This window comes from Cavia porcellus, unplaced genomic scaffold (genome assembly GCF_034190915.1).
Source record: "Cavia porcellus strain 051 isolate PalLab524CR breed Dunkin Hartley unplaced genomic scaffold, mCavPor4.1 scaffold_17, whole genome shotgun sequence".
Classification (NCBI taxonomy): domain Eukaryota; kingdom Metazoa; phylum Chordata; class Mammalia; order Rodentia; family Caviidae; genus Cavia; species Cavia porcellus.
In genome coordinates, this window is record NW_026947500.1 from 23,523,726 (window position 1) to 23,548,928 (window position 25,203).

At 56.4% G+C, this 25,203-nt stretch overlaps 2 protein-coding genes across 39 annotated transcripts in view; one reads left to right on the forward strand and one right to left on the reverse strand.

The window, feature by feature from the left end:
* Nucleotides 1-1,953: 1,953 nt before the first annotated feature.
* Slc22a12 (solute carrier family 22 member 12) lies at nt 1,954-8,382 on the forward strand. 2 transcript variants are annotated; one of them, XR_010040072.1, is made up of 11 exons: nt 1,954-2,355; nt 3,052-3,155; nt 3,630-3,784; nt 3,856-4,024; nt 4,387-4,507; nt 4,644-4,759; nt 5,248-5,462; nt 5,821-5,929; nt 6,111-6,314; nt 6,836-7,070; nt 7,377-8,382. XR_010040072.1 is itself a non-coding variant. In XM_023564383.2 (10 exons), exons 1-10 carry the CDS (start codon nt 1,954-1,956, stop codon nt 6,897-6,899), a joined length of 1,659 nt encoding a protein of 552 aa, XP_023420151.1. In that variant the 3' UTR covers nt 6,900-8,381. The 2 variants fall into 2 exon arrangements, 1 of the variants encoding a protein (XP_023420151.1); XM_023564383.2 differs by having other exon boundaries at nt 6,836-8,381.
* A 2,304-nt stretch (nt 8,383-10,686) lies between these two features.
* Nucleotides 10,687-25,203, reverse strand: part of Nrxn2 (neurexin 2) — a 106,702-nt gene continuing 92,185 nt past the window's right edge. For 22 of the 37 annotated variants that reach the window (XM_063227442.1, XM_063227433.1, XM_063227432.1 and 19 more), the window contains 2 exons: nt 24,792-24,870; nt 10,687-12,630 (listed from right to left, as the gene is read on the reverse strand). In XM_063227442.1, coding sequence (XP_063083512.1) covers nt 11,741-12,630; nt 24,792-24,870 — 969 coding nt within the window. In that variant the 3' untranslated portion in view covers nt 10,687-11,740. The remainder of the gene's footprint in view (nt 12,631-24,791; nt 24,871-25,203) is intronic. The other 15 variants (XM_063227464.1, XM_063227461.1, XM_063227460.1 and 12 more) reach the window with 1 other exon arrangement.

The following is a 25,203-nucleotide window of genomic DNA, read 5'->3' on the forward strand; positions in this document are numbered from 1 at the left end:
TCAGGGACTCAGGGCTGGGGATTTAGCTCAGCGGCATAAGCGCCTGCCTTGCAAGCAGGCAATTGTGAGTTCAATCCAGGTACCAATAAAAACGAAAAAAAAAGTCAGGGACTTTTCTTTGGGGTTTTACAAGAAAATGAATGTACCTTACCTGACATATTTACTCCAAAATATAAACAATAATGGACACTAACTGATGAGTTTAAAAGTAATTTTTGCTTCTGTTAAACTTTTCAATGTTACTTGAATTTCTTGGGAGTTTATAAATTTCATAATCAGAAAAAAAATGGGGGTTGTTGTAAAAACTACCCACGTACTTCAGCAGTTCTTCATGGAACCTTCATTTGTTGTCTAAATAAGTGCTAGGATCCAAAAAGGCTTTAAGAAAGGTCCACATCCTCCAAAAACTAGCTAGACATAAGACCATAGAATCATAATAGAAGAGTGCAGGCCCATACGAAGACCAGGCTCCCCAGCTGACTTCAAGCCCTAGTAAACAGGAATAGGGGAGGAGAGCTGCCTGGAGGAGGAAGCACAGTTGGCATTAAGATCATGACCCAGGCTGAGCCTGGAGATGGCATTCAGGCTGTGGGCGCAGCACAAGGAAGAGAGGAGCACAGTGGGCCAGTATTGGGCAGAGTGGGGAGTGTGGACAGAGTAGGTGCGGGGTTCAGGGAAGCAGAGGGGCCCTGGCTGGTGAGCTGCACGGGCAGGCAGCAGGAGTGAGAGGGAGCAAAGGAAGCAGATGAGAGGAGACAGTTCTGCCGTGGACACCCTGTGTCCACCCAGCATATGAGGACAAACAGCAGGGATCCACCGCTGCACTGCACACTCATGGACACAGTGCACGCATGCTAGCACACTTATACATGCATGTACTCACGTGTACACACACACATATACCTGCACACACACCCATCTGCTGCTTCCTGTTCTCTGCCCCTTTAGCCTAGGGGTGACCACAGCCAACGGAGTTCTCTTGGCCTGCTCTGACCTCCCTGACTCCGCCTAGCTGGCCACCTCCCCTGGTAAAGCATCACCAGCTGTCCTGCCCCCAGAATGCCTAGCTCTTTAGCAGGATTTGGCAGCTGGGTGCATCATGTGGGGATGGTCAGAGGGACAGAACAGAGACAGGAGCCAGGCAGGGGAAGGCAGAGATGGAAAGACCCTCAGGAAGGGAACTGGAATCTCGGTTGCTGGGGGAGCCAGGGCAGTGAGGAGCAGGACACAAGAAAGGTGGCACTATTCCAGACAGAGAACCTGAGACAGGATTTCGTGGCTCTGGCACAGTCCCTGGGGGAAGGATTTGGAAAGGGGCAGAGATGGCAGGGTGGCTTTGGGCAGCCTGAAATCAAGGGGTTCAGAGGGCACCTGGGAAGGTCGGAAACCCCCATGCTGAGGCTTGAGAGAGGGTTACAGCAGAGCTGGTGAAGCCAGAAGGCTGCAAGTCTTGGGGTCAAGCCTAAGGCTCATGGCACCCTGCATATTCAGAGACTTCCTGCTTGCCTTCTCCCAGGTAAGCAGGACAGGAGGCCCCAGCACCCGGCCACCCTGGAGCAGCACCCACAGGCGGGTGAGATGCTGAGCTTACACATTGCTGTCTTCCTCCGTCAGAGCCAGTTAAACTTTGCCTAAGATGATGATTGTTAAACTGTCTTCCATAAGTGACCGCTGGTCACACTTTAATCCTCTCCCCACCCCCAAATCCAGCTGTCGCTGAAGGTCGTCGGAGCAGTCGCTGTGTGAGAGGGTGATGACACAGGCCCAGGTGTCAGCTGGAGCCGCCCTTTGGTGGACAGATGCTCCGTGCAGCTGGTGGCCCCTGACATGCTCCCAGCTATCCCGTTGGGGAAGCAGGTGTGGGCGCCACCATAGGACACACTTGTCACACTGACCCTGTGGCCCTGAGGTAGCCTCTGGGAAGTGGCCTCTCTTCAGCCCCCAGCAGACCCCATGGGATTTCCTGAGCTCCTGGACCAAGTTGGCGGCCTGGGCCGATTCCAGTTTCTCCAGGCAGTGGCCCTGTTGGTGCCCATCATGTGGGTCACCACCCAGAATATGCTGGAAAACTTCTCTGCAGCTGTGCCCCGCCACCGGTGTCGGGTGCCCCTCTTGGACAACAGCACCACCCAAGCCAATGGCCCTGGGACCCTGGACCCCAAGGCCCTCCTGGCTGTGTTCATCCCGCTGGGCCCCGACCAGCAGCCCCACCCATGCCGCCGCTTCCGACAACCACAGTGGCAGCTGCTGGACCCCAACGCCACAGCCACCAATTGGAGCGAAGCTGCCACAGAACCGTGTGTGGACGGCTGGGTGTATGACCACAGCACCTTCGCCGCCACCGTGGTAACCAAGGTAAGGACTGCCAGGCTACCCTCTCTAAGTCCTGGCACCTCGGAGGTCAGTCACAGGTCCCAGTTGGCTGTGCTGGGAACTCGTGGGCCTCCCTCACCTCTGGGTTGGCTCTCAGCCCCTTGTCTGCCATGCATCCCATGGGGGAAAGGATGGCAAGGACTCAGTCCCCAGGGACCACCTGAATGCAGGCTCCTCTGATGTCCACACTGTACAAGGTCTTGGCTGCTGACATCAGCTGTAATCCCTGGGGACTGGGTGACTTATTCACTGGGTCTCGGAGGCTGGGACAAATCCAAGTGGCTTCTAAAAAGGGGCATCAGCCGAATCCAGGCCTCTGGGGAGGGGCGGCTTGTCCCAGCACGGGGAATGGGTCTCTCTGTGAGAAGGGGAGGAATCAGCCTGGGGGGGCAGGGGTGTGCAGGCTCAGCTCTGGCAGCCTCTGCAGCATAGACAAGATGGAGTGGAGGGCAGAGCGGCAGAGAGGGCCTGATGGGGCCCATGAGGCAACAGAAGCTAAGCTGGGGCTTAGGCCAGCAACAAAATACTCCTCGTGAGACCCAGCTATACCCAAGGTGTTCTTGGTGTCCCCTACGGCCCTACTCCATGACCCCAGAGGCCATGTCCCTGGGGTCTGCCGCCTCCCCCCACCCCTTAGCTCTCCTGGCCTCCTGACTCTGCCCTGTTCTCTCCCCACAGTGGGACCTGGTGTGTGATTCTCAGGCTCTGCGGCCCATGGCCCAGTCTATCTACCTGGCTGGGATCCTGGTGGGTGCCGCGGTGTGTGGCCATGTCTCAGACAGGTGAGCACTGGGGGGGGGGGGGGCAGCCTGTTCCACTTTGTGACTGTCTTCTTTTTCTCCTTTTTTCTTACTGGGATTAAACCCAGGGCCACCACCTCAGCCTTTCAGAGTGCTGAGATTATAGGCCTGTGCCACCATGCCCAGAATCACTCCCACAAATTCACAACTTTACTCTGGGGTTGTAGAGCAGGAGGATTACAAATTCCAGCCCAGACTAGGCAACCAGGGGACTTAACTGAGTCCCTCCCTCAAAGAAACAAAACCTGCTGGGCCGTGCACCTGTCTTCAGTGCCGCTTAAGTGCTCCTGAGGATGGGAGACTCAGTTCCTGTTAAGTGTGCCTTGGGAGTGGATCTGGGTTCTCTATGTTCCTGGGCTCCTGTGGAGGACGGGGTGGGCCTGGCCTGAGTGCAGTAAGCACAGGGTGGGCTCTTGGGGGCCCGGCTCCCCCGGGCTGCCAATGCGTGTGTTGCAGGTTTGGGCGCAGGGTGGTGCTGACCTGGAGCTACCTTCAGATAGCTGTGTGGGGCACCGTGACCACATTCACCCCCAACTTCCCGCTCTACTGCCTGTTCCGCTTCCTGGCAGCCCTCCCGGCGGCGGGCATCATGATGAGCACGACCAGTCTCTGTAGGTACCTGGGCCGGTCCCATGGGAGGAAGTCCAGGCAGGCCCTGGCCTGACCCTGCATGTCCTTGCAGTGATGGAGTGGACAGCAGCGCAGGCTTCCCTCTTGATGATGACCTTGAACTCTATGAGCTTCAGCTTCGGCCATATATTGATTGCCGCGGTAGCCTATGGCCTACGTCACTGGACGCTGTTGCAGGTGGCCCTCTCTGCCCCTTTCTTCCTCTATTTTGTCTACTCATGGTAAGTGCTGAGTCCTCTCCCCATGGAGGAGGAGATCTCAGGCTCTCCTGGGGCCCTGATTTGGGAACTTCCTTTACTGGGGAGCAGAGGCCCTGGGTGCCAGAAATCAGGGTTGTGGAGCTGGGGCCCACTGGTGATGGAGCTCCAAAGCCCAGCACACCCCTGCAGCCCAGAACACAGGCACCCCCAGATGCATCCCTTTGCCCCAGGTGTCCCTTTCTTCCATGCACCCCCCCAAGAGCCAGCACCACTGCACTGTGACCCCCGTAGCATACACAGGCTACATTGTTTCTGGGGGGCTCAGCAGCCAACAGCTCCAGGTCCCCCCAACACTGCAGATCCCTCCTGTGGCCCCACTCCAGGTGGCTGCCAGAGTCAGCGCGGTGGCTGCTCTCCACGGGCAAGCTGGATCTCGGCCTGCGGGAGCTGCGGAAGGTGGCCTCCATTAACCGGAAGACGGCCGGAGACACCCTGACTAAGGAGGTGAGGCCAGGCCTCCCTCCAGTTCTTGCCCTCAGCTCTCGCCCTGACTCTGCTCAGGGTCCCAGCTGCACTGGGATAAAAGTCTCTGGGAGAGAGCTGCTGGGAACCTCAGGGCCAGAGCCACCTCACCCCACAGGCCTTGCTCTCAGCCATGAAGGAGGAATTGCATGGGGCTCGGGCTTCCGCCAGCCCCAGTGTCCTGTTCCACACGCCCAGCCTGCGCCTGCGCCTTTGGATCTCCATGCTATGCTGGTAGGTGCCTGCCTACACCTCCCCTGCAGTCCGGCAGGAACCACTAGGCCTGGTAGCTCCTTGAGGGGCTGTCGGCATTGAGCAGATAGCAGGAGGATTCATGGCCAAGACTAAGGCGCTGGGCCACCTGTAGGGCAAATAGGACGGAGGCGATCAGGGAGCCACAGGCAAGCATAGGCACCCACCAGGAGTTGGGGCTACTGTGAGAACCCAGGAGCCTGGCGACTCAGCAAAGACCAAAGCCACTGTAGCATGGAGAGAGGCAGGAACCACAGAGGGACGTGGCCACTGCCAGACAAAGCGACCAAGGGGAGAAGGAAACACCCCTGGTTTCTGCCTTCTCCACCTGGGTCTGCACCCCAGCTTCTCACAAGTGTTTCCTATTGACCAATCCAAGGAAGGGGCCCCTCAGCAAATGGGAAGTAAGGTCACAGACCAAGCAGGAGAAGAGCAGCCCTAAGGCCAGCCCCTTCTCTGTCCCCACCCAGGTTTGCCTTTGGCTTCACCTTCTATGGCCTGGTCCTGGACCTCCAGACCCTAGGCAGCAATGTCTTCCTGATCCAGGTTCTCATCGGGGTCGTGGACATCCCCACCAAGATAGGCACCAAGCTGCTGCTGGGCCGCCTGGGCCGCCGGCCCTCACAGGCCGGCTCCCTGATGCTGCCTGGCCTCTGCATCCTGGCCAACACGTTGGTGCCACACAGTGAGTGGTGCAAGCGCCCAAGGGAGGCTTCCCTACCTGTGGGCTCAGGGTCAGAGACACAGCAGCAGCCCGGCTAGCAGGGCACTGAATGAGCTGTGTGTGGCTGCAGGGGAGAACTGGGTGATGGACTTCAGCAGGACAGGATAGGCGCGGAGGAAGACCCCTAAGGTCTGGCTCTGGGTGGGTACAGCTTAGAGGTATGATCAGAAGTCGCTTAGGGTGCAGTGTGGGGTCTTGGATGCAGGGGGCATCCAAGACCCCACACATGTAGAAACATTTTGCACCCTTGGAGAAGCCTCGGGGATAAAGGGAGCCCCGGGGTCGGAAGCCAATCCTGCCAACCTGTGTCTGTCTGCAGACATGAGTTCACTGCGTTCCACTCTGGCTGTGCTGGGACTGGGGTCCCTGGGGTCCACCTTCAGCTGCATCACAGTCTACAGCAATGAGCTCTTCCCCACAGTGCTCAGGTGAGGCTGGGGGCAGGGGGATGGGGCCAGCAGGGGGGAGGGCATTCTGGACTCCAGAGCTTGAGCCAATGTCTCCTTCCAAGTGCATCCCAGTCAGGCCCCATGCCCAGGGCGGACCCTGGCATAAGGCCAAGGCCAAGGGCCAGGAAGCGGTTCTTCACAGGTGCATCTGCCCAAGCAGGATGACGGCCGTGGGCCTGGGCCAGATGGCTGCCCGAATGGGAGCCATCCTGGGGCCTCTCGTCCGGCTGCTAAGCATCCACAGTCCCTCGCTGCCCCTGCTGCTGTACGGGGCAGTGCCGCTGCTGAGTGGCTTAGCTGCACTGCTACTGCCCGAGACCCGGAACTTGCCACTGCCTGACACCCTCCAAGACCTACAGAACCAGTGAGTAGATGGGCCTGGGACCCCTCCTTTCCTGCTTCCCTGCCTCCCAATTCTCCCTTCCTCCAGCGAACCCCAGAACAGACGAGGGGGAAGTAGAAGCCCAGAGAAGGGCAGGACCAGCCCAGACCCATTTGGCACATCCATGGGAGAGTGGAGGCCCAGGGCTGAGTCTGTGGCCACCAGGGTGGCTTTACCTTGCGCCCTTTGTCCCACTGCAGGGCAAAGCCCAAATGGCCCGGCGACCCCACCTCTGTTTCAAGAGGTGCCAAGGGAGAGGTGTACGGGTGTCACTCCTCCCCCTGGCGGGGTGTATTAGCTGTTGTTGGGGTCTCCACTGGCCCCAGACTAAAGCTTCAAATGTCTGGCAGTGGTGTCACTGCCTGTGTCACCCCCACGATGTGCTGAGGAGGCTCAGTCCTAAGCTGGGAGCAAGATCTCCCAAGTCCTCAGGGTAAAAAAAGGTCAAGAGTCAGAGGTCACTCAGCACCCTGAGACATATCCGCCACCCCATTCTGGAACAGGACAGTAAAGAAAGCGACACATGACACACCAGGGCCCTCCATCCTGGCATCCACAAGACTCTAGCCATCTACAAGCTCACGGCAGGGTGAAGAGGAAGAGGAGACAGCTTCCGGGGACAACAGAGATGCTTGAAGGCCTCTGATTCTGGGGACCCAGGGCTGCCCTCTCTTGGAGCCCCCTCACTGTCAGGATCTCCCTCTGGCACAGAAAGGTCAAAGGACACTTAATTGGCAGGTATCTGCCCTATGCACTGTCACCACGCTAACGCCCTCGACTTCTATGGCTGCCTGGTCAGGGGACACCTCTCACTCCTCTCAGCCAGTGCCCAGCAGCCCCGGGGCTCACAGCTGATTGCCGTCTCCCCTGGCTCAGCACCAGCTCAAAGTCTTAGCCCCTCAGTGTCACCCTGGCCTGTGGCAGCCTGGCCCAGTCACTTTGGCCCACAGCCACCCTCTCCACACTCTTGCACAGGCTTGGCAATGTCCCCTGCCTGCAGTCCCTTGCCCACCTCCATGCCTGACACTCTTTTCCATGGCGCAGGGCCAGCCCAAGACCTGGTGACTCCCTGACCCATGGTCACGGCCACGTACCTGTCTTCCTCCACCCACTGCCAATGAGTCCCCCGGAGGCCAAGAGGCCTCAGGTATATCCCAGCGCTGGCTGGAGATGTGTCCACATGAGCAATAGAATAAAGAGTCGAGAATGGGACAAGGTACAACTGCCACTCCGTGACACTTGCCAGGAGCCCCAGGGTCTCCCCTGGTGGACAGGGAAGAAGACTGAGGCCTTCTCCGGGCCAGCTGTCCTGCCCCAGGTGCTGGGCTCCTCAGAGGACCAGCTCCTTTCTCCTGAGCCTGGCACAGTAGAAGCTGCCTCACTTTACAGATGGGATGACCGAGGCTCACAGCAGGACTCAGGCCCTGAAACATAAGCTGAAGTGCACAGCTCTGATCACAGTGCCCTGGGCAGATAGGGATGCTTCTTGAGAGCAGTGGCAGGGCTTCCTCATGCCTCCCAGAGGAGCCAGGGCCCCCCACAATTTAAAAAAAGAAAGGCAGGCAGCACAGTGCTCTGCAGAGCCACTCCTGCAGGCAGCAGCTGGGTCCCCAGAGCCCAGGCACCCCGCATAGATGTGTGCACACATGTGCACACACACAGAAAGGTCAACGGCTGGGCCTCAGGGGGCAGAAGCCCTGCCCCTGCCCCTGCCTGGTCTTAACTGCAACCCCTGACCTCCAGGCCATGTTGGTTGGCCACTTGCCTATGGCCACCTCAGCGAAGAGACCTAGACCAACACGATGAAGCAGGAATCATGGATGGGCATGGTGGCGCCCACCTAGAACCCCAGCACTCAGGAGGCTGAGGCAGAAGGATCAACAAGAGTTTAAAGTCAGCCTGAACTAATGAGCTCAAGATCAGGCTGGACTGCCTGGCAAGCTCGAGATCCTGAGTTTGGTTCCTGGTACTAAAAAAATTAAATTAAAAGTAAATAAAGCAGGACTCACGTCTGCAAAGATACTCCATGACAAGCCTGTCTGCACATGCTGGCTTCTGTCCTGTGTTACTCACTTCCTGACTGACAGCAGCCCCCTAGCCTCCTTCTACATTCTTGGGGCCGTGGGGTGTCCAGAAGCTTCCAGAGGCAGAACCCAGAAGGAAAATGGCCCCTGCTCTCCCCCAAGCTGTACCTCCTGCTCACCAAGCAAGTCAGGCTGTCCTCTCCCCACACTCAGAGTGGCCTCGTTACTGGTCTTTCCGGGGAGATGACTATCCAGGACCCAGTGTATGCTGCCTCCAGGGTGTGTCGCCCCTCTGCTAGCTGAACAAGACTGGCCACTGAAGGCTGTTTTGGCAGTGAGCTGGGTCCCCATGGCCAAGTATGTACCCTGCCAAGGCAGGAGGCCTCTGCCACACACAGGGCCTCCCCTAAGGGACATATCCTCTTTCTAACGCCCTCCATGGGTCTCCTGACTGCTGACACTACTGGAGACCCTACCACGGAGGGGCCAAGGGAAACGGGTATGGGGAAGAGGGACTCAGGACAGCAGAGGCCTCAGGTGGTGGGGACCCAAGAAAGGGGCTTGGGACAGTCAGTCCTGCCCCAGCCAAGCCATAGCTCACTCCAACGCTTGTACCTGGAGGGACAGGGTGGGCACTCCTGGCTCTGTACCCACCCCAAAGCGGGGCTTGAGTGACTGGGCCATTCTTCAAGGACCAGAAATCAGCCAAACTCCACCTCCAGCTTCCACAAGCCCCTGTCCTTGGTACCCAAGGAGTAGTCTCCTGACATCCCTGGAGATCTCTGTCCAGCAGCCTAGCTCTGGGGATTTCAGGAATCCCCAGATGTTCTTTGGGCCTCCTCTGGGCTCCCTGTCCAGCGAGCCACACCCTCAAGAGCCCCACACAGGCCAGGTGCTACCCTCAGGGCCCAGTGCAGGGAGACGTCTGTACACAGGGAACACTGGGACAGCAGCCCTGCCTGGGAACCTCGCCTCTTCCAACAGAGCCCTGGAGCAAAGGAGCTCATGGCCTCCTCCGAGCGGGAAAGAGAGTCCCACAGCCACCTGGCCACGGGGACCCAGGCCATCTCCCCCCACCCCACTCTCAAAAATTCACTTAGGGCCACTCTAAAAATTCCTGGAATAAGATGTTCCTGCCCTCTTGCCTCAGGAACGCCTGCTTGCCTGCCTGCCTGTCTTCTCGACCAGCAACAATGGAGAAGGGAGATAAGCCCTGTCCCTGGGCAGAGCGGTCACAGGGGCCTTGAGGCACAGGGATAGCACTTCCTGGCAGCTCCCCAGAGTCCCACAGATGGTGAAAGGTGACCTCGGGTCACCAACCCAGGCTCCAAGACAGGGAGCACCTGGGCCAGCAGGGCTGGAGTCTCAACCCCAAGGGGGCAGAGAGGCCAAGTCCCTGGAAGTCCCCCCTTGGGGATGGTGGGGTACCTGCTCTCTCTGGATAGGACTTTGAAGGACTCTCGAAAAGCCTGAGAGAGCTGTGGAGGGCAGGAAGACACACACTCCTTGCCATATGGGGGGGGGCAGGCGAGCCGAGCTCAATTCTGAAGGGCCAGTATCCTGCCCAATGGCCCCCACGGGCTCTCAAGAGGATGAACCCAAAGCTGGGTCAGGCACTGGGACTGGAAAAAGCCTCCCTCAGTCATGGGCCACCCATCACCCTGTGGGCAGTGGAGGGTGATATGCAATAAGGGCCAGAGACAGCACTGGGAGGAGCGGGAGGAGCCCCCTCCAAGGCAGGGAGGAGCCCTGAGGGTTTGTCTCATATCAAGTATCAAGGACCTCCCGGGGATCCAGACCCTCCTCCAGGGACACCGCACCGTGGGGGTCCTTGTGAATCTGCATCTGCTTCCTGTCCCCCACCACCACCCATGCAGGTCCCCAGAGCTGAGGACTCCACGGTGGCTGCTGGCTGGAACTGGGGACAGGAAAGCCCTAGGGTCCAAGATTCTGGTGGCACTGGGAAGGGGCAGAGACTGGAAGAAGGGGCCAGACGCAGCTGGGACTAGGCCCCTGCCCCCTGGAGCCTGATGTCCTCATAGGCCACTTCCCTCCAAGGCAAGCAAGGCTCAGGCAGCATCTCTCCTGCCCTAAGTCAGCACCTGGCATCCACAGCCCTCGAGGTCCAGCCACCAGAGCCAGAGGCCAGCCAGGCCCCAGAGCACAGGCATCTCCTCGGGACGATGCACAGCAGGACCTGGGGTTAGGCAGGACTATGTGGGGAACCCAAAGACCCGATCAGGTTCCAGGGTGACTTACCGGCTCTCTGGGGCCCCAAGCCAAGATCAGGGTCCAAAAGGCACCCACCCCAAACAAACTGCACAGGACTGTTGGAATTTGGAAAGTTTTTGTTTTCTTTTTCCCACACATTTCCGGGGTTGGGGTGTTTTCCAAGACTCAGACACATTTGTTAACAAAGAGAGGGGAAAAAAAACTAGGGGAGCAGGGAGCCCATGGGCCAAGAGGTGACCCCAGCAGACGCCGCCTTGCTCCCTCCTTTCCCTGCGCCGCGCCCCGCGGTGCCACAGGCTGCTGCTCTGGTATCTAGATTATTTGTCTTTAATATATACCTGCATTTGCCTCTCCCCGCCCCCCGCCCCCCACCCGGCTCCTCCAGCAGCTTCCCCAGCAATGCACGTTGCCCGGCGGCACTCAGAACAGACCTTAGCCAGGCCTGAACCCTTCCCTGGGCGGCCCACGGGGGTGGCACCTCTCCTGGTGAGGGGAGCTGGAGCATTTAGGGCCCCGCTGCTCCCCACCCACCCACTGGGCTGCTCCAGGCCCCCCTCCCGCCCTTCTCCCACCAACTCTGGACACCCAAAAGGAGAAATGGGAGAAATCTGATACACACACCAAAAAAAGAAAAAGAGAAAAAAGAAAAGAAAAAGAAAAAAGAAAGAAGAAAACAAAAGAGGAGAGGGAGGGAAGGAGGGTGGGGGCAGAGTGAGACACAGCAAGCCCGGGAGGGGACTGCTGGGTTTGGGAAGGGAAGGAAGGCGGGAGGGACAGACGCAGAAGAAAATTTGAGGGCAATGAACAGGACACATAGTGGGCACTTTACAAAACCCCCAGCCTTCCTTCCCACCCAACCCCACCAAAATAAACCTACCCTCCCCTTAAAAAAATAAATCAACCCAGGGCTGTGAGCTGTGCCCTGCCCGCGGCCTCGAGGCTGACAGTGCGGTGCCGCGGGCAGCGGGAGGAAGGGGACGAGCACGGGAATATTCCTTTTTCCTTTTCTGTTTTTGCATCTCCTCTTCTGAGAGAAGCCAGAGGCAGCGGGGAGAGGTCCCCAGCCCCGCGGGGAGAGGGCCGCCCCGTCCTCCCCGGCCGGCCGGCAGTCCGTCCGGGAGGGGCGGCTGGCAGTGGCGCGCCGGCTGGGGCTCAGACGTAATACTCCTTGTCTTTGTTCTTCTTGGTCTTGCTGGGCGTCTTGGGCGCGGCCTGGGCCTTCTCCTTCACCACCGCGCCGTTGCTCTGGGCCGAGTTGCTGATGTAGTTCCGGCTCTGGTCCACCTGGTAGGAGCCCTCGTCGCGGTTGCGGTACTTGTACATGGCGTAGAGCAGGATGAGGATGCAGAGCGCCGCGGCGGCCACGATGCCCACCACCATGCCCGTGGTGCTGCTGGACTCCCGGATCACCTCCACCGCGCCCGGCGGGCCCCGCTCCCCCGCGCCCGTGGGGTTGGCTGTGGGCAGAGCGGGGAAGCCGGGGGCTGAGGTCGCGCCGCCGGGGCGCAGAGGCGGGGGTCTCCGCGGCTCGAAGGACGTGGGGGCCCCGGGCCCCGGGGGCGGGTTCTCCAGCAAGGGCTGCAGCGGGTCTCGGTGGTTCATTTTGCCCGCTGGCAGGTTGGGGGCGGGGGCGGAGGGGGCGAGCAGCACCCCGGGGGCGCCGGTGGCCCCGTCTGTCCTGAGGTTGGGCCGGGGGGCGGGTTTGCGGGGCGACAGGAGGGTGGTGCGGTCCGTGACTAGGGGGAAGGTGGTGTAAAAGTCCTCGTCGTCCGTGGGGGGGAGGCTGGAGTCAAAGACCTCCCCGGAGGCGAAGCCCGAGGCCTCCATGGGCTCCTCGCAGTCGCTGTCGTCGTGCTCGGCCCGGCACGGGCCCCCGGGGGGCGGGCGGCGCGCGGCGGGCGGGGGCAGGGTGTCCTGCGTGGCGCCCACGCCCGGGAGGAAGGGGTAGAAGGTGGGGGGCGGGGGCACGAAGGGGGAGCGGGTGGCCACAGGAGGGGGATCTAGGGAGTCCTCCGTGATAATGGGCAATATTAACTCTCCTCCTAGAAGAAGAAAGAGAAGAGAGAAGAGGGGGCGTCAGTGGGGGCCGGGGCGCGGGCGGCCGGCACAGAGAGAGAAACAACAGCCTCACACACCCGAATCGGTTGCAATCGGCCTTGGCGGAGACTAGAGCGGGCCGGGCCCGCCGCCAGCGGCCGGAGCGAGCGCCGCGCTTTAAGCGGCTGCGGCTCGGATGCCCTGGGCACCTCGCGCGGGCTCTGCGACTCTGGTTACTTTTTTTTTTTTTTTCTTTTTTTCTTTTTTTCTTTTTGGTCTTTTGTCTAAAGAAACCAAAAGGAACAGAAAGGAAAGGAAATCGAAAAGAAACAGAAAAAGGAAAAAAACTCTACTGGTTTAAGGATTTAAAAACAGATACAACAGCAGCATTTAAACAAACCTAACGACAATATCTTTTAGGTTTTTTTTTTTTTTTCTATTTTTTTTTTTTTTTTGCTTTTGTTTTTGTTTTTGTTTTTAAAAAAGAAGATAGCATACCACGGAATTCAGGCAACTTACATCAACAAATAGGCCGTGTGATTTTAGCATGAAGAAAAAAATTACAAACAGAGCTGTGTAAGCGGGTTCTCCCGGAAAAAAAATAAGAAAAAACAACTTTTCCGTACAACGTTTTCTATCTGTTTGGTAACTCCCTCCCTCACTCTTTTCTCCCTGACATCTTCCTCCTGAGTCCTTGCTCTCCTCCCTCACTTGGTTCCCTTTCCCCCAAAACTGAGGAACTGTTACCACCACCTGGTGTCAGCACCCAGGGGAAGCAAGGGCCTGGGAAGCAGGGCTTGGGGACCAGGGAAGTGATGGGCTCCCCGGGAGGAAGTGCTGTGTGGGTGCAAGGTTTCAGGAGAGGGGACTTCAAAGGTCAAGTCTGGTAGGTAGTCTGGGCCAGAGGGACTACCGGGGGGGGGGGGGGGGGGGGGGGGATGAGGGCCCATGAAGGATAGATGAAGAGACACACTGGAGCAGACAGGGGTCTCCTGCAGGACTCTGAGGGGGTGGGGGAGAAGCCCTGGAGATGGCAGGGAGGTAGGAAGGGTGGAAGGACTGGTCACCTGATTCCTGAGACAAGCCTAACTCCCCAACTTTCTCTTTCTTCACCCTCTACCTCTGACCCCCACTGACTGCCCCCCTCCCCCTCCCCAGAACCCCCCTGTGCCGCCAGGACCTAGCCAGGGCTTGACTGCCTCTGGCCCTCTTATTATTGTTAAAACAATAATAAAACAACAGAAAGAAGAAGAAAGCAAAAAAAGAAAAGAAAATACATACACAGCCATCTGGGAGGGGTTCACTTGCTAAAACAGGGCCCAGGGGAACTAGTGGGGAGGGCTTTGTGATGGGGCTAAGTTTCCTCCTCTCCAGGTCTGATAACTCGAGTCCCTTGGGCAGAAACTGCAGTTCCCATCAGCTTGCCCTTCCCAAGGAGAGAACTACAACTCCCATTGGTCCTGGGAAAGGTGTGGGACACAATTCCCATCAGCCTCTGGATCAACAACTACAACTCCCATCAGCCTCCTGGGCCCCCCTCTGCAACCCACTGGCCTCAAGTGGAAGAGAGCTAGAGAGAAGGTTGTTCCTCTTGGGAAGAGACACCTCTGGGCTTGGTGGAGGCAGAAGGTTCCCTCTCTGGTTCTCCCTCCATCACAGACTAAACCTTGCCCATACCTGAGAACCTCTCTGTAGTCCCTGCAGGATATGCCCACAAGCCCTGCTATGCACTTCAGGGTAAGCATCTTGGACCTCCACTGCCTAGTTCTACCGCCTAAATCCCCCTTGCAGCCAGGCCAGCCCGATTCCGTCTCCACATCTTGGAACCTCTTCTCCTCTTCCGCCCCTAGTGGGTTGCACTGTTCACATGTCTGGCTACCCTTCCCATCAGCAGCTTCAGTAACCTCACAGAGGCCACCCTGGCCACACTGCCAGCCATAGCCAAGATCTTGTTACCAAACTGGAAACCTAGCAGAGTTCCCAGGCTGCTCTCCTTCCCACCAGGCTCGAACCTGCAGACGGGTCCCCTAAACCATGGAGTCAGCCACAATGAAAAGCTGAGGCAAGACCAGAGATGCATGTTCTACGCAGCCGGGAGGGTCTTGACTCCAGCTCCCCAAGGACACAAACACTGAGGGTGGGCAGGACTCCCTAAGTCAGTTGCTGTCAGTGTCAGGAGAGGGAAAAGGGAAGATGTATCATGTACAAGTACTAACTCCCTATGAAGAATGTTATCATTATGTATTCTAAAATGTACCAATAAAATTTTAAAATACACCAAAAATATTCTTTAAAAAAAGAAAAGAATAGATGGTCCTGTCTCTTCTGTTGTTCTCAGGGGCCAGGGAAGAGCCAAGGTTCACAAGAAGCCAGGAAACCCCAAATCATGCCCATGCCTCCAGGAAGCCAGCAGGGCTCAACTGCTGGCTTAGACACTGACCTGGGAGGCTGCACACTTGTTGTGTCACTGAGTTCCTGTGTGATGCAGACAAGACTTCTCCAACCCTGGGCTGTAAAGCTAGGGTACTGGGCTCCAGGCCCAGGGTGAGGCCAAGGCCTGGCTCTGTGGGCCTATAGAAAATGTGTCCTTCTGTCCCTGCCTGGGCCTGACCCCCAGAAAGATATCCCAGAACTCTGTTCTCTAGCTAAGGGGCAAGCTTAGCCATTAGCTTGTGAAAAGAGCCGGCAGCTCCTCAAGGGGCAGTCTCCTAGGCCCCACCATGGCAGGCCCCCTTCCTGTATGGATCCTGAGGGCGTCTGGGGTCTAATCTACTGGCCCAGACTACCTGCCACCTGCCTGACTTCTGTCTCCCAGTGAGAACTCATTCCTCACTGATAGCTCACTCTTCCTCAGAGTTCAGTCAGACAACACTTCAGCAGACCCCAGGGGATGCTGCCTACCTCTGGTGTCATTGAACCAAGTTCCTGTTCTGACTTAGAGCCATGGATCTGGCCAAGGACCAAAAGGCCCAAGTCCTATCTGTCAATTTCCTTAGCAGCAGCACAAAGCTTGGCACAGATTTGGAGTGATTACGCCTTCCTGAAGGCAGGAAACGTCATTCCTCAGGCATTTCCTGTGAGCCCTGCCAGGCTCCTTGGTATCTGGGGAAGGCGTGGGAGCCCTCTCACAGGTCAGAGCAGCTGAATTCTGCAACCACTCTTGGGCAGCAGAGATTATTGAGGACTCAGCTGGAGGATGTATCTCTACCCTCCACCAGCCCTACTTCCTGTCTTACACTGGGTCGCCAACTGCTCCAGGGAACTCCAGGGTCAAGGTTTTCCCTAAGCCAGCATATGACCCTCCACCAGTTGTCCATCGCTGGGGCCCCAGTGGAGTGCCAAGCCCAGGACATGGATTAGACCCAGAGTTCCTTGCTGGGAACACGTCCTGCTCTACAGTGCTCATCGGGCTGATCATGGCATAGAACTTGGTTTTCTACCAGCCAGTACCACTCACCCCAGCAAAGGGAGGGAAGGCAGGGCCTTCAGACCTTGGACCGTAGATAAGTACTGCCCAGACTAAGCCTCCCAAAACCATTTGCCCCAACCCTTGGGACACACATGCTTCTCAGCTCCCTGTCCTTCAGGTCCCAGAGCCTCCCAGGCTCCACATCTGAGGCTCAGCCTTTTGCTAGAATCCCAGCTCTTTGAGATTCCCCTGGTCCTTTTCTGTCCAAGGCTTTGGTGGCATAGCAGGGAAGTCCTGCCTGCCTCCTGCCCCTACCACTGTGCCTTCCCCTCAGTGTTCCCCTACATGGCAGTCTGTGCGTCCCACACTGCTTCTTTCCTGTATCTTATACCCCACTCCCCTCCCAGCCTCGCTCAGTGCAGCCTGGGCTCAGATGAAGTTCAGACACATGCATGCTGGGCTTTCCTGGGATAGTGCACTGGTCCAGGAAAGATAAAGGAACCCCTTCTTTCCTGATGAGGAGCCAGCAGGGTCTGGAGGCGAGGGGAACCCATCAGAGACTCCTCCCACTGGGATTTTATGGGAGAGATGCACTCATGACGACTTGGGGTGCTGGTGGCCTTAGGTCCAGCTCTAGAACAAGGGCAAATCTTGAGCAGCCAGCAGAGCCCTGGAAGAAGCACAGACAGCCTCCAGCCCTCCCACACTTCGGTGGCTGCAGCATTTGGAAAACACAGGTGCACGCTTATAGATGCTACCCATCCACCCTCTGCTGCTCTGCAGACTAAGAAAATAGACTTTTGGTGCATGGCAGATCCACTTGCTAGAGAATTTCATTCTGACACAGGACGCCGCCAACCACTCCCACCAGTCCTTGGCCCCCAAACTCTCCTGTCCCGGGGTGGGGGAGACAGGGTCCTACCAGTCAAATTCTTTCTTGCTTTAGGGCACAGAAGTCCCTGAAATACAAACAGCTACAAACTCCATTCCCACCCATGCAAGACACGTCCACCTCCATGAGAGCTGACAACTGAGGTTAAGCCTGTCAGAGACAAAGCCATCGGCTGGCAAGATCTTATCCACCAGTATAGGGCCCTTGCCCAGGGGCAACGAGGGGCAACGAGACGACTTGCTACAGAGTATTGTGTGTAGATCTGGGGGAAAAGCAGCCCCTCTGTGGATACAGCCCTGCTGGTGTGATGACTTAGCCATCAATGTGGCACTGGATAAAGCCAGTCTCTCTCTGGGTGGACACAACTCTGACCCAGGACCCAGTATACCTGCCTGGGCAGGCAGAGCATTGACTAGATTTCAGCCCCTACTCACCTGTTTGAGCAGAAGACAACCCATGTCATTGCAGGTGGTGGCCCAAAGTACTACACCCCACCCTGCACCAGCAGCACAGTAAAGGCAGAGGCCAGGGTGGGGTTGTGAAGTCGAGGGGGGGAAGAAAGGTACATCTTGAGAGTGTGTCCCCTTGGAGGGCCTGTGCTTCTGTGCCCTGAATGTATGTACATGAACCTTGATGGATCTGATACGTGAGTGTGCAAGGCAGTGAGCTTGAAGAGATGCTTGTATATGAGTGACCTCTGACCCTGAGACGTGTCCGCAGGCCCCTGCAGCATGGGTCTGAGATTCCTGTGCACCTGTGCATGTGTGAATGTGTCTCTAAGAACACAGGAGTGCACCATGCTTGCTGTGAGAATAGGTGGTGTCTGTACCCCTATGACTGCACCTTCCACCAATCTCAGTTTCTCCTTCAGTGGACAACTAGACTACATTTCCCAGGATCCTTGCAATAAGGCATTGCAGCTCTCTAAGAGCTGGACCACGCCAGTGCAAGCCCCAAACAGCCTCCTGTGTCCCAGGCCCCAGGTTCTTTCCCTAACCATGACCTTGGCACCACCTGTTAAAATGGAGGCACCACAGATGGAAGGAGTGTGGATTCCTAACATGTCCTGGGGGCACGCAGATAGGGTGTACCTGAGTGATAAACTCCACTTACGTTCAACACTGAGATCTGGTGCTTACCTGTTGCAGAAACAAACGTTATCTTAACTAACACAGGCACTGGCACCCAAGCTGGGGTCTGGATAACAAAACCCTGTTGCACTTGGATAATAGCCCAGAGAAACCGGCATGGGGGCTGAAGGGGTGAAGACTCGTGTAATGCAAAGCAAACTGTCTGGTACATCTACGGCTGTGACGCTGCACCTTCTGAGGCCAAGGCATGGAAAGATAGACCAGGAAGGCATCCAAGCAGGATGCCAGCTTTTACATTCTGCTGTTACAAGAAGACAAACTTGGGCAAAAACTGGCTGGCTTCAAGCAGGAAGGGAGACGTGAGGCCCGTGAGAATCAGAGAAGCCACTGGGTTCAAACTCCAAGCAGGAAGCAAGAAGACTAAAGGAGGCTGAGGGACAACGGCCCAGGAACACTTTTCCTCTGAATAAAGGGTGAATTTAAAGTGTGGCCACCCACCCCCTCCACTGCCCCTACCAGTTCAAGGGTCCCCAAGAGAGTCACAGCTCTATGAAGCAGAGAAGCAAGGGAAGCTTGAGAACCATGCCTAGGAAAGAACCGAGCCTTTGCTGTATCTGGCTGAGCTGCAGAGCCACTCATGTGCCCCCAGAGGCACAGCAGGGGGAGTGGGCTATCAGTGCCATCAGGCACTCAAGCAGGATGACTCTCCCAACACCCACAGGAAGACCCTCCTGCCTGGCAGAGCAGAGGCCTGGACGAGGGGAGAGGCTACTGGAGAGCAGCAGCAGGGTCTGCTGGCAGACACCCCACTGCAGGGACACAGTCTGCTGGACTGCGCCGCTGGGTCTCCTCCTTGCTGCAGCACACATTCCTGTGTGCATCCCACGTTGCCCAGGCTCAGGGTGCCTGTCCTCCCCTTTTTAATTGGGAAGTGTCACTGTAGTGGCTGTCTCTGCCCCAGCACCATCTTCTTTCTGTGCAGTAGGCTGTGGGGCCTCTAATTCATGGTTTCTAGACCACACAGGGTCCAGGCCCCATCCTAGGCAGCCTCTGCTTTGAGACAAATGCTCTCACTGGGAGGGATCTTGGGTTGTCTGCCTTGGGGACAGGAGGGAATGTTCTGGAACAGGAAGAAGAAGAAGAAAAAGGAAGAAGAAGAAGAAGAAGAAGAAGAAGGAGGAGGAGGAGGAGGAGGAGGAGGAGGAGGAGGAGGAGGAGGAGAAGGAGAAGGAGAAGGAGAAGGAGAAGAAGAAGAAGAAGAAGAAGAAGAAGAAGAAGAAGAAGAAGAAGAAGAAGAAGAAGAAGAAGAAGAAGAAGCAGAAGCATAAAACCATCTTTGGTGGCCCTGAAGGCCAAGCTGTGGTAAATAATTCACTAGCTGGTCCCCAATCTGTGCTTCCTCGTGGGGTCACAGCAAGGCCAAACCTCCCAGCCCTCCTGGAAGCAAGGCGGCCACAGGTCTGAGCTCCACAATGAAATGCAGGGAGGAGGACACCTCCCCCAAGCCCCTCAGGATGCAAAGCCCACCCCTTCCCTGCTCCTCGGGAAGGAGACCTGGCCCTGAGTCAACACTTGAGAAAGAGCTGGCTGCTCATCAGGAGCTGCTCATCATCATTGTTTATAAATTAGGTGAAAGAAACATACTTTTCCAGCTGTTAAACCACAGAGGCTGTGGAGTTTCTCTGTTATAAAACTAGCACTTAGAGAGCCTCTGGGAATGTGAGTGCATTCGTGCTTCTGGGTCCTGGGAGTGGAGCCTGCTTGTGGGGCTGAGGGTCTCTACTGAGTGGACAGGGGGTACATGTGGGCTTGTGCAAGAGGCCACTCCACACATCTGAGCACACGTGGGCCTGAGTGAACAGAGGGTCTGCACAGTGCACACCTGGGCACACAGCCCTAAGCACATATGTGTGCACGTGTGTATGTGAACTTCAATGGATCTCAGCACACAGGTGTGTCCTTGTAGGTCTGAATGACTGGCAGTGCTCACCTGTAGGTGAACACACAGGCATGTAATGTAGTAAGTATGAACAGGTGTGCCCTTCAGTGTGCTGTGGTGTGGGTACCACCAGACACATGAGTGCACCCATAGCTGTACCTGTGTACATCAGAGCAAAACTGAGCATTGAGTGTGAGTGTGTAATCTGAGACACTATACTTCTATGGCTCTGAGCACGCATGTGAAGACTTCTATGAGTATAAATCAGTAAGTATGTTTCTCTGGGTGGCCGCGTGTATATGTGCACACTTAACATGGGGCTGAGTATATGCAGTGGGTCTCAAAGGGTATGAGTGTGTTGAGCCTAAGCACGCACATGTAAGTAACAGCTTCTGTAGGTGTGAGCTAGGGAAAACCAGAGGGCTTCTCTCCTGGGAGTGGGAGTGGTAGGGAAAGCAGTTCTGGGAGGCTGAACAAATGTATCCATGTGTGTGTGTGTATGTGTGTCCCTGGCGCTGAGCACATGGCCTCCTCTGAGGAAGTGCAAGCATGCACCCTTGTGGGTATCACTATGTGTGCATCTTTGTGTACAGGTGTACTCATGTACAGACAAATTGGTACATGAGCTCATCCCTCTGCAAAGATACGCATGCATCTTGCACACATGTGCACCTTGTAAGTAGTACACTTGCACAGGGCTGTAGCACACACATATTTGCACACCAAGGCTGTGCACCAAGTGTCACATGTACTTCAGTGATCTGAGCACACTGAGTATATGCCTGGCCTGAACATATACATAGGTCTCTGTGGTTCTGAGCAGCTGTAAACTGGACACGTGTGGGAGCGTATGGTCTGCACACAGACAAGGGGTGATCCAAAAATACGGGTAATGCCCAAACTTTTAAAACTGCAATAAAACAAACTTTTCCATTAACTCCTCTCACTACTTCCCTTGCTTGAAACACACTTATCTCATCATTCTTGCCACTTTCTGAAGCTGTTCTGGAAGCCCTCATTCACATCTTTACAAAATGCAATTACAAAAAATATGGTGACTGCGGCCAGATGCCATCCAACAGAAAGGCAGACCCTAAAATATCACCATGCATCCTCATGTACCGTGTCTCCCAGTGCTGGCACCATGCAATGACTGGATCTTCTCCAATGTCAAAATGACCATGGAAGGTAAATGTTTTAAACTGATTCTAGACATTAATTCAAATTGTGACAGTGGACAGAGGACTTCCAGAACTGCTTCCGAAAATGGCAAGGACCATAGGATCAGTGCCCAAAGCAAGAGGGGAGATTTTGAGGGGGATTCACGGCAACATGTCTTTCACTGTAATGAGTTTTTTTATTTAAACACATACCACATTTTTACCACATCTCACACGTGTGTGTTACATGGGTGAATCAGTTCTCACGTGGGTGCCTCTATAAGCTGAGCCAGACTGTATAATTCTGGGAGGCCAGGGACTTGTCTCAAGACTTGAGGATGTGAGCACACACTGAGATCCAAAAGCACACGTGTGCCTCACATGTTTGTGATTACTAGTGCTTCTACAACTCTGAGCATGTGTGCAAGGCTCTGAACACCTAGCTTTTTCATCAGTACATGAGTGTGTCTGTAAACGTGCATTCAAATGCACAGCATGTGCATGTGTGTGCATCTCAGTGCAGTTGGGCACCTGTGTAAGTGTGCCCCTCTGGGTCTGAGCAGGTGAGCTTGTAAGGCTGAGCACCTCTAGAATTCTGGGGGCTCTACTGCATGTACGTAGCACCCAGTGGCTCTGAGTATATAGAGAGGCTTTGCAAGACTGCACATGTGAACAGATTGTGCGTGTCTTGTCTCGATGGGTGTGCATCTCTGTGCACAAGCTTCGGGGCTCTGAACATGCGCCTCTGTTGCTCTGGGCATGGATGGCATGTGCTTTTCAAGGTTTGAACATATATGTGTATACAGAAAGAGGAACATGTGAGCTTGCTGGTGGATCTGCAGATGTGTGTATGGGTGTCTGTGTGCCTTTATGGGGCCAGGCCTGCAGGTGTTCTTCCTGTATGTCCCAGGGGGTGCAAAGCAGATTCTTATAGATCCCTGTTCCCAGGGGGCCAGGCCAGCTGAGACACAGCTGCGGGGTGGTCCCACTGCTAGATGTAGTTAGTTGTATGCCCCTCTAAAGGCACTCTGGTTCAAAGACTGAACATTATCCTTCTTTGTCTGGGCTGCCAACGTCAAGGTAAAATAAGATGTCAGATAAAAGCACAAAGGGTCTGGGTCCATGGAGGGGCCAGGTTCAGGGAAAGGGTAAAAAAGGGAGGAGGAGGAGCAGGACAGAGCCAGGGGCTCACACTGCACCGAGGGATGAGGATGGGGAAGGTGGGAGGGGCACAGACACCTGGGCTCCCCACTGCGCAGCCCATGTCTCCCAGCAGCACTGATCTTGGAGGTGAGAGCCCCACCTCCTTCCTCCTTGGAGAGGCTCCGGGTGGAGAGCCTGGGACAGGGGTGTGGTCTACCCCAGACTGGGCCCACCCCCACCCGAGTCATCCCAGTCATCCCAGTCATCCCAGTCATCCCAGTCCTTGCCTGGGCTCCCAGCAGAATGAGGAGGTCTGACTTTCAGCTGTCACACCCGTCAGAGAGGTGTGTGAGAACACCGGAGCCCCACTGGGGAAGGCCTAAGGGTTCCCAAAGCCTCCCCTGGGGGCTCCAGTGTATACTCGTTCTTCTCCCCATCCCAGCCTTATCTTTAAAGCTGGGTGCTACACTGGGCACTTCACCATGTCCAGCTTCCAGTCCTCCCCAACCCTTGAGCATCCCTCATACCCATGGCTGTCTTCCCAATGTGCCCCAGCGGACAGTGATCTAAAACCCTCACCGGCAGGCAGCCTACAGCTCCTCCTCATCCATTTTTAAACAAAATCTGAAAGAACTCAGGCCACTAGAGTACACTGGGGGTCACACAGAGGCCCCTGGCTGGCCCTAGGCTGGAAACTGGAGCCCTGCCTCACACAGGTTGTCCCAGCATTGCTGCCCAGCCCTGCATGAGGACCATCTGGCTGCAGGTGGCCTCTGCAGGATCCAGACTCTTCCTGTCACCCACAGGTCCCACCCCACAGGATAGGGCCAAGCAGTGCCCTTTCCTCATGGCCTTCCCAGTTCCTTGTCCCCAGAGCCCCCCATCCAAGGCTCTCATGAGTATTCATACAGCCACAGAGCTGGGGCACACACCCATTTGCATATGACTGGGCACGGGCACTATGTCTGTCTGCAGGAGCCCCCAGCAACTGTCCAAAGCTGATGGGAGCAAAGCAGAGCTGAGGGACAGTGCTTAGTGCTGACACCACCACACACCTGGAGTTGCCCTAAGCACTGGTGGTCCTGGAGCAGGCATTTCCAAGCTGAGATCAACCAGCGAGACCAGGGGCAGCCTCAGAAAAGGGACCTCCCAAAGTAAGGGGCACTGTCCCCTGCCAGTCTAGCAGCTGGTACTTCCCCAAGTGCTCCTGGGCCAGGGAACAACCCCTCTTAGCTCCAGCCTACTGAGAGGCAATGGGGGCCTAAAAGGTAATGGGCTTTACCTTGTTACCTCGGAACCCGAGCCTCTCCTCCACTGTATACTTTGCGCCCGTTTCCTTCTTGTCCTGCTCATGTTCCTCTCAGGGTGACTGCCTTCCCTCAGCTGGACTGTCTCTCTGGTGGTGTAGCACCGTCTCCCACCCCAGACTAGATTCATAAGATGTATCATACCATGCTGCCCATCTCCTGACCACAGACCTCTCCAAACCCTGCACAGACCTGCCTCATCCTCCGGCCTACTGGGTGCCCACAGCCTAGATGCCACCATTGCACAGTAATGGGGAAAAGTCTCTGGGGAGCCAAGCAAGAGATGCAGGTGGCCCCTGGGTTATTGAAGGCTCATATGGGCCACCATAGCCTATGCGCCCTCACTGGGAAATCCAGCCCCATCTGGTCTTCTCTCCATTTCCCCAGCAGTCTCTCCCAGCTCCTCTAAGCTACTGCCAACAAATTTACATGAACACTCACTATATCACCTTACTGGCACCTTCTCAGCCTGCTGGCAAAGACCCACCCCTGACTCGCCAGGCTGTTTGCTCTGCAGCAGCGCCCTCGACCCCAGCTGGCAACATCAAGCAGAGGCCTGGAGATCCCCCAGCTCCCATACCCAGGAGCCCTCCCTCCAAACCCTTCTCTCCTACAGCAGCTCCCCCACTGGAATCTCCCCTTGGGACCCCATGTCTGGCCTAAAAGGCACCTTCCACTGAGCACACCACCAGAAAAAGAGCTGCCTGCCTTGACTTGCCATCCTGGTAATCTCCACCCTGGGGACTCTTCAGATCCAAGCACTAGACACATCCCTGAGACTGAGCGTGAGGAGGGATCAGGATCCAGCAAAGACATACTCTGCCAAGTGATCAAGAGTATGAGGCCTCCAGGCAGATGGGAGTTGTACTTCTGGGCTGAGGACTAATGGGAGTTGTAGTTTCTCCATCCCAGGACTCATAGGAGCTGCAGTTACTCATCCTTCTAGGGAAACAGCTCCCTCTTTCCCTCCCAGCAACACTTGGCTCCCAACCCCAAGCTAAGGAAACCCATACTATGGACCTCACTACCTCTGAGGGATGGGGCACCAAAAGGTAACTTGCCGGAGGGCATTTGAGGGATCTGGGGGGCCACTAGAAGGAGAGGGAGACTATCAGAGAGCTATGGCCTGCAGGTCCTGGTCTAGGGCCAGGTGGCAGAGACAGTCGCCCCCTTCCCAGCAGCGTCGCAGGGGCCCCGGGGCAGGGGAGGGGGGAAAGGCACTCACCAGTACTGGGCTCACACTCCTCCAGGTCCTCGTCATCACTGGGACACTCGGCCGAGGCCACCAGGAGGTCATCTGTGTTCTGGGGAAGAGAGCAGGGGTGGGGAAAGAGAGGGTTCCAAGTGGGTGAGAAGACCACACAGCCATCTCTGGATGTGCAGGATGGCACAGGAGACAGCCTGAAGCCAAGACCACCTCTCATCGATTGCTGCGTAACCTTGGGCCTCCATCTCCTCCCAGCAAACAAGAACTAAGCAGCACCAGCTTCCAAGGATCAGACAACACATGCGCCTTTCACTTCCAGGAAATGAAGAGATGGGAGGCTAGATGTGGGGCTCCAGGATGGGAGATGGGGGCCCAGGTGCCTCGGGCAGGGGCAGGTGATTCAACGAAGCAAGCCACAGGGGCCCCTCTG

Coding starts and splice junctions, on each gene's coding strand:
- Slc22a12 (XM_023564383.2), top strand. CDS start 1,954: ATGGGATTTCCTGAGCTCCTGGACCAAGTTGGCGGCCTGGGCCGATTC. Junction 3,785..3,855: donor GATGAGCACGACCAGTCTCT/GTAGGTACCTGG, acceptor ATGTCCTTGCAG/TGATGGAGTGGACAGCAGCG. Junction 6,315..6,835: donor CTCCAAGACCTACAGAACCA/GTGAGTAGATGG, acceptor ATTCTGGAACAG/GACAGTAAAGAAAGCGACAC.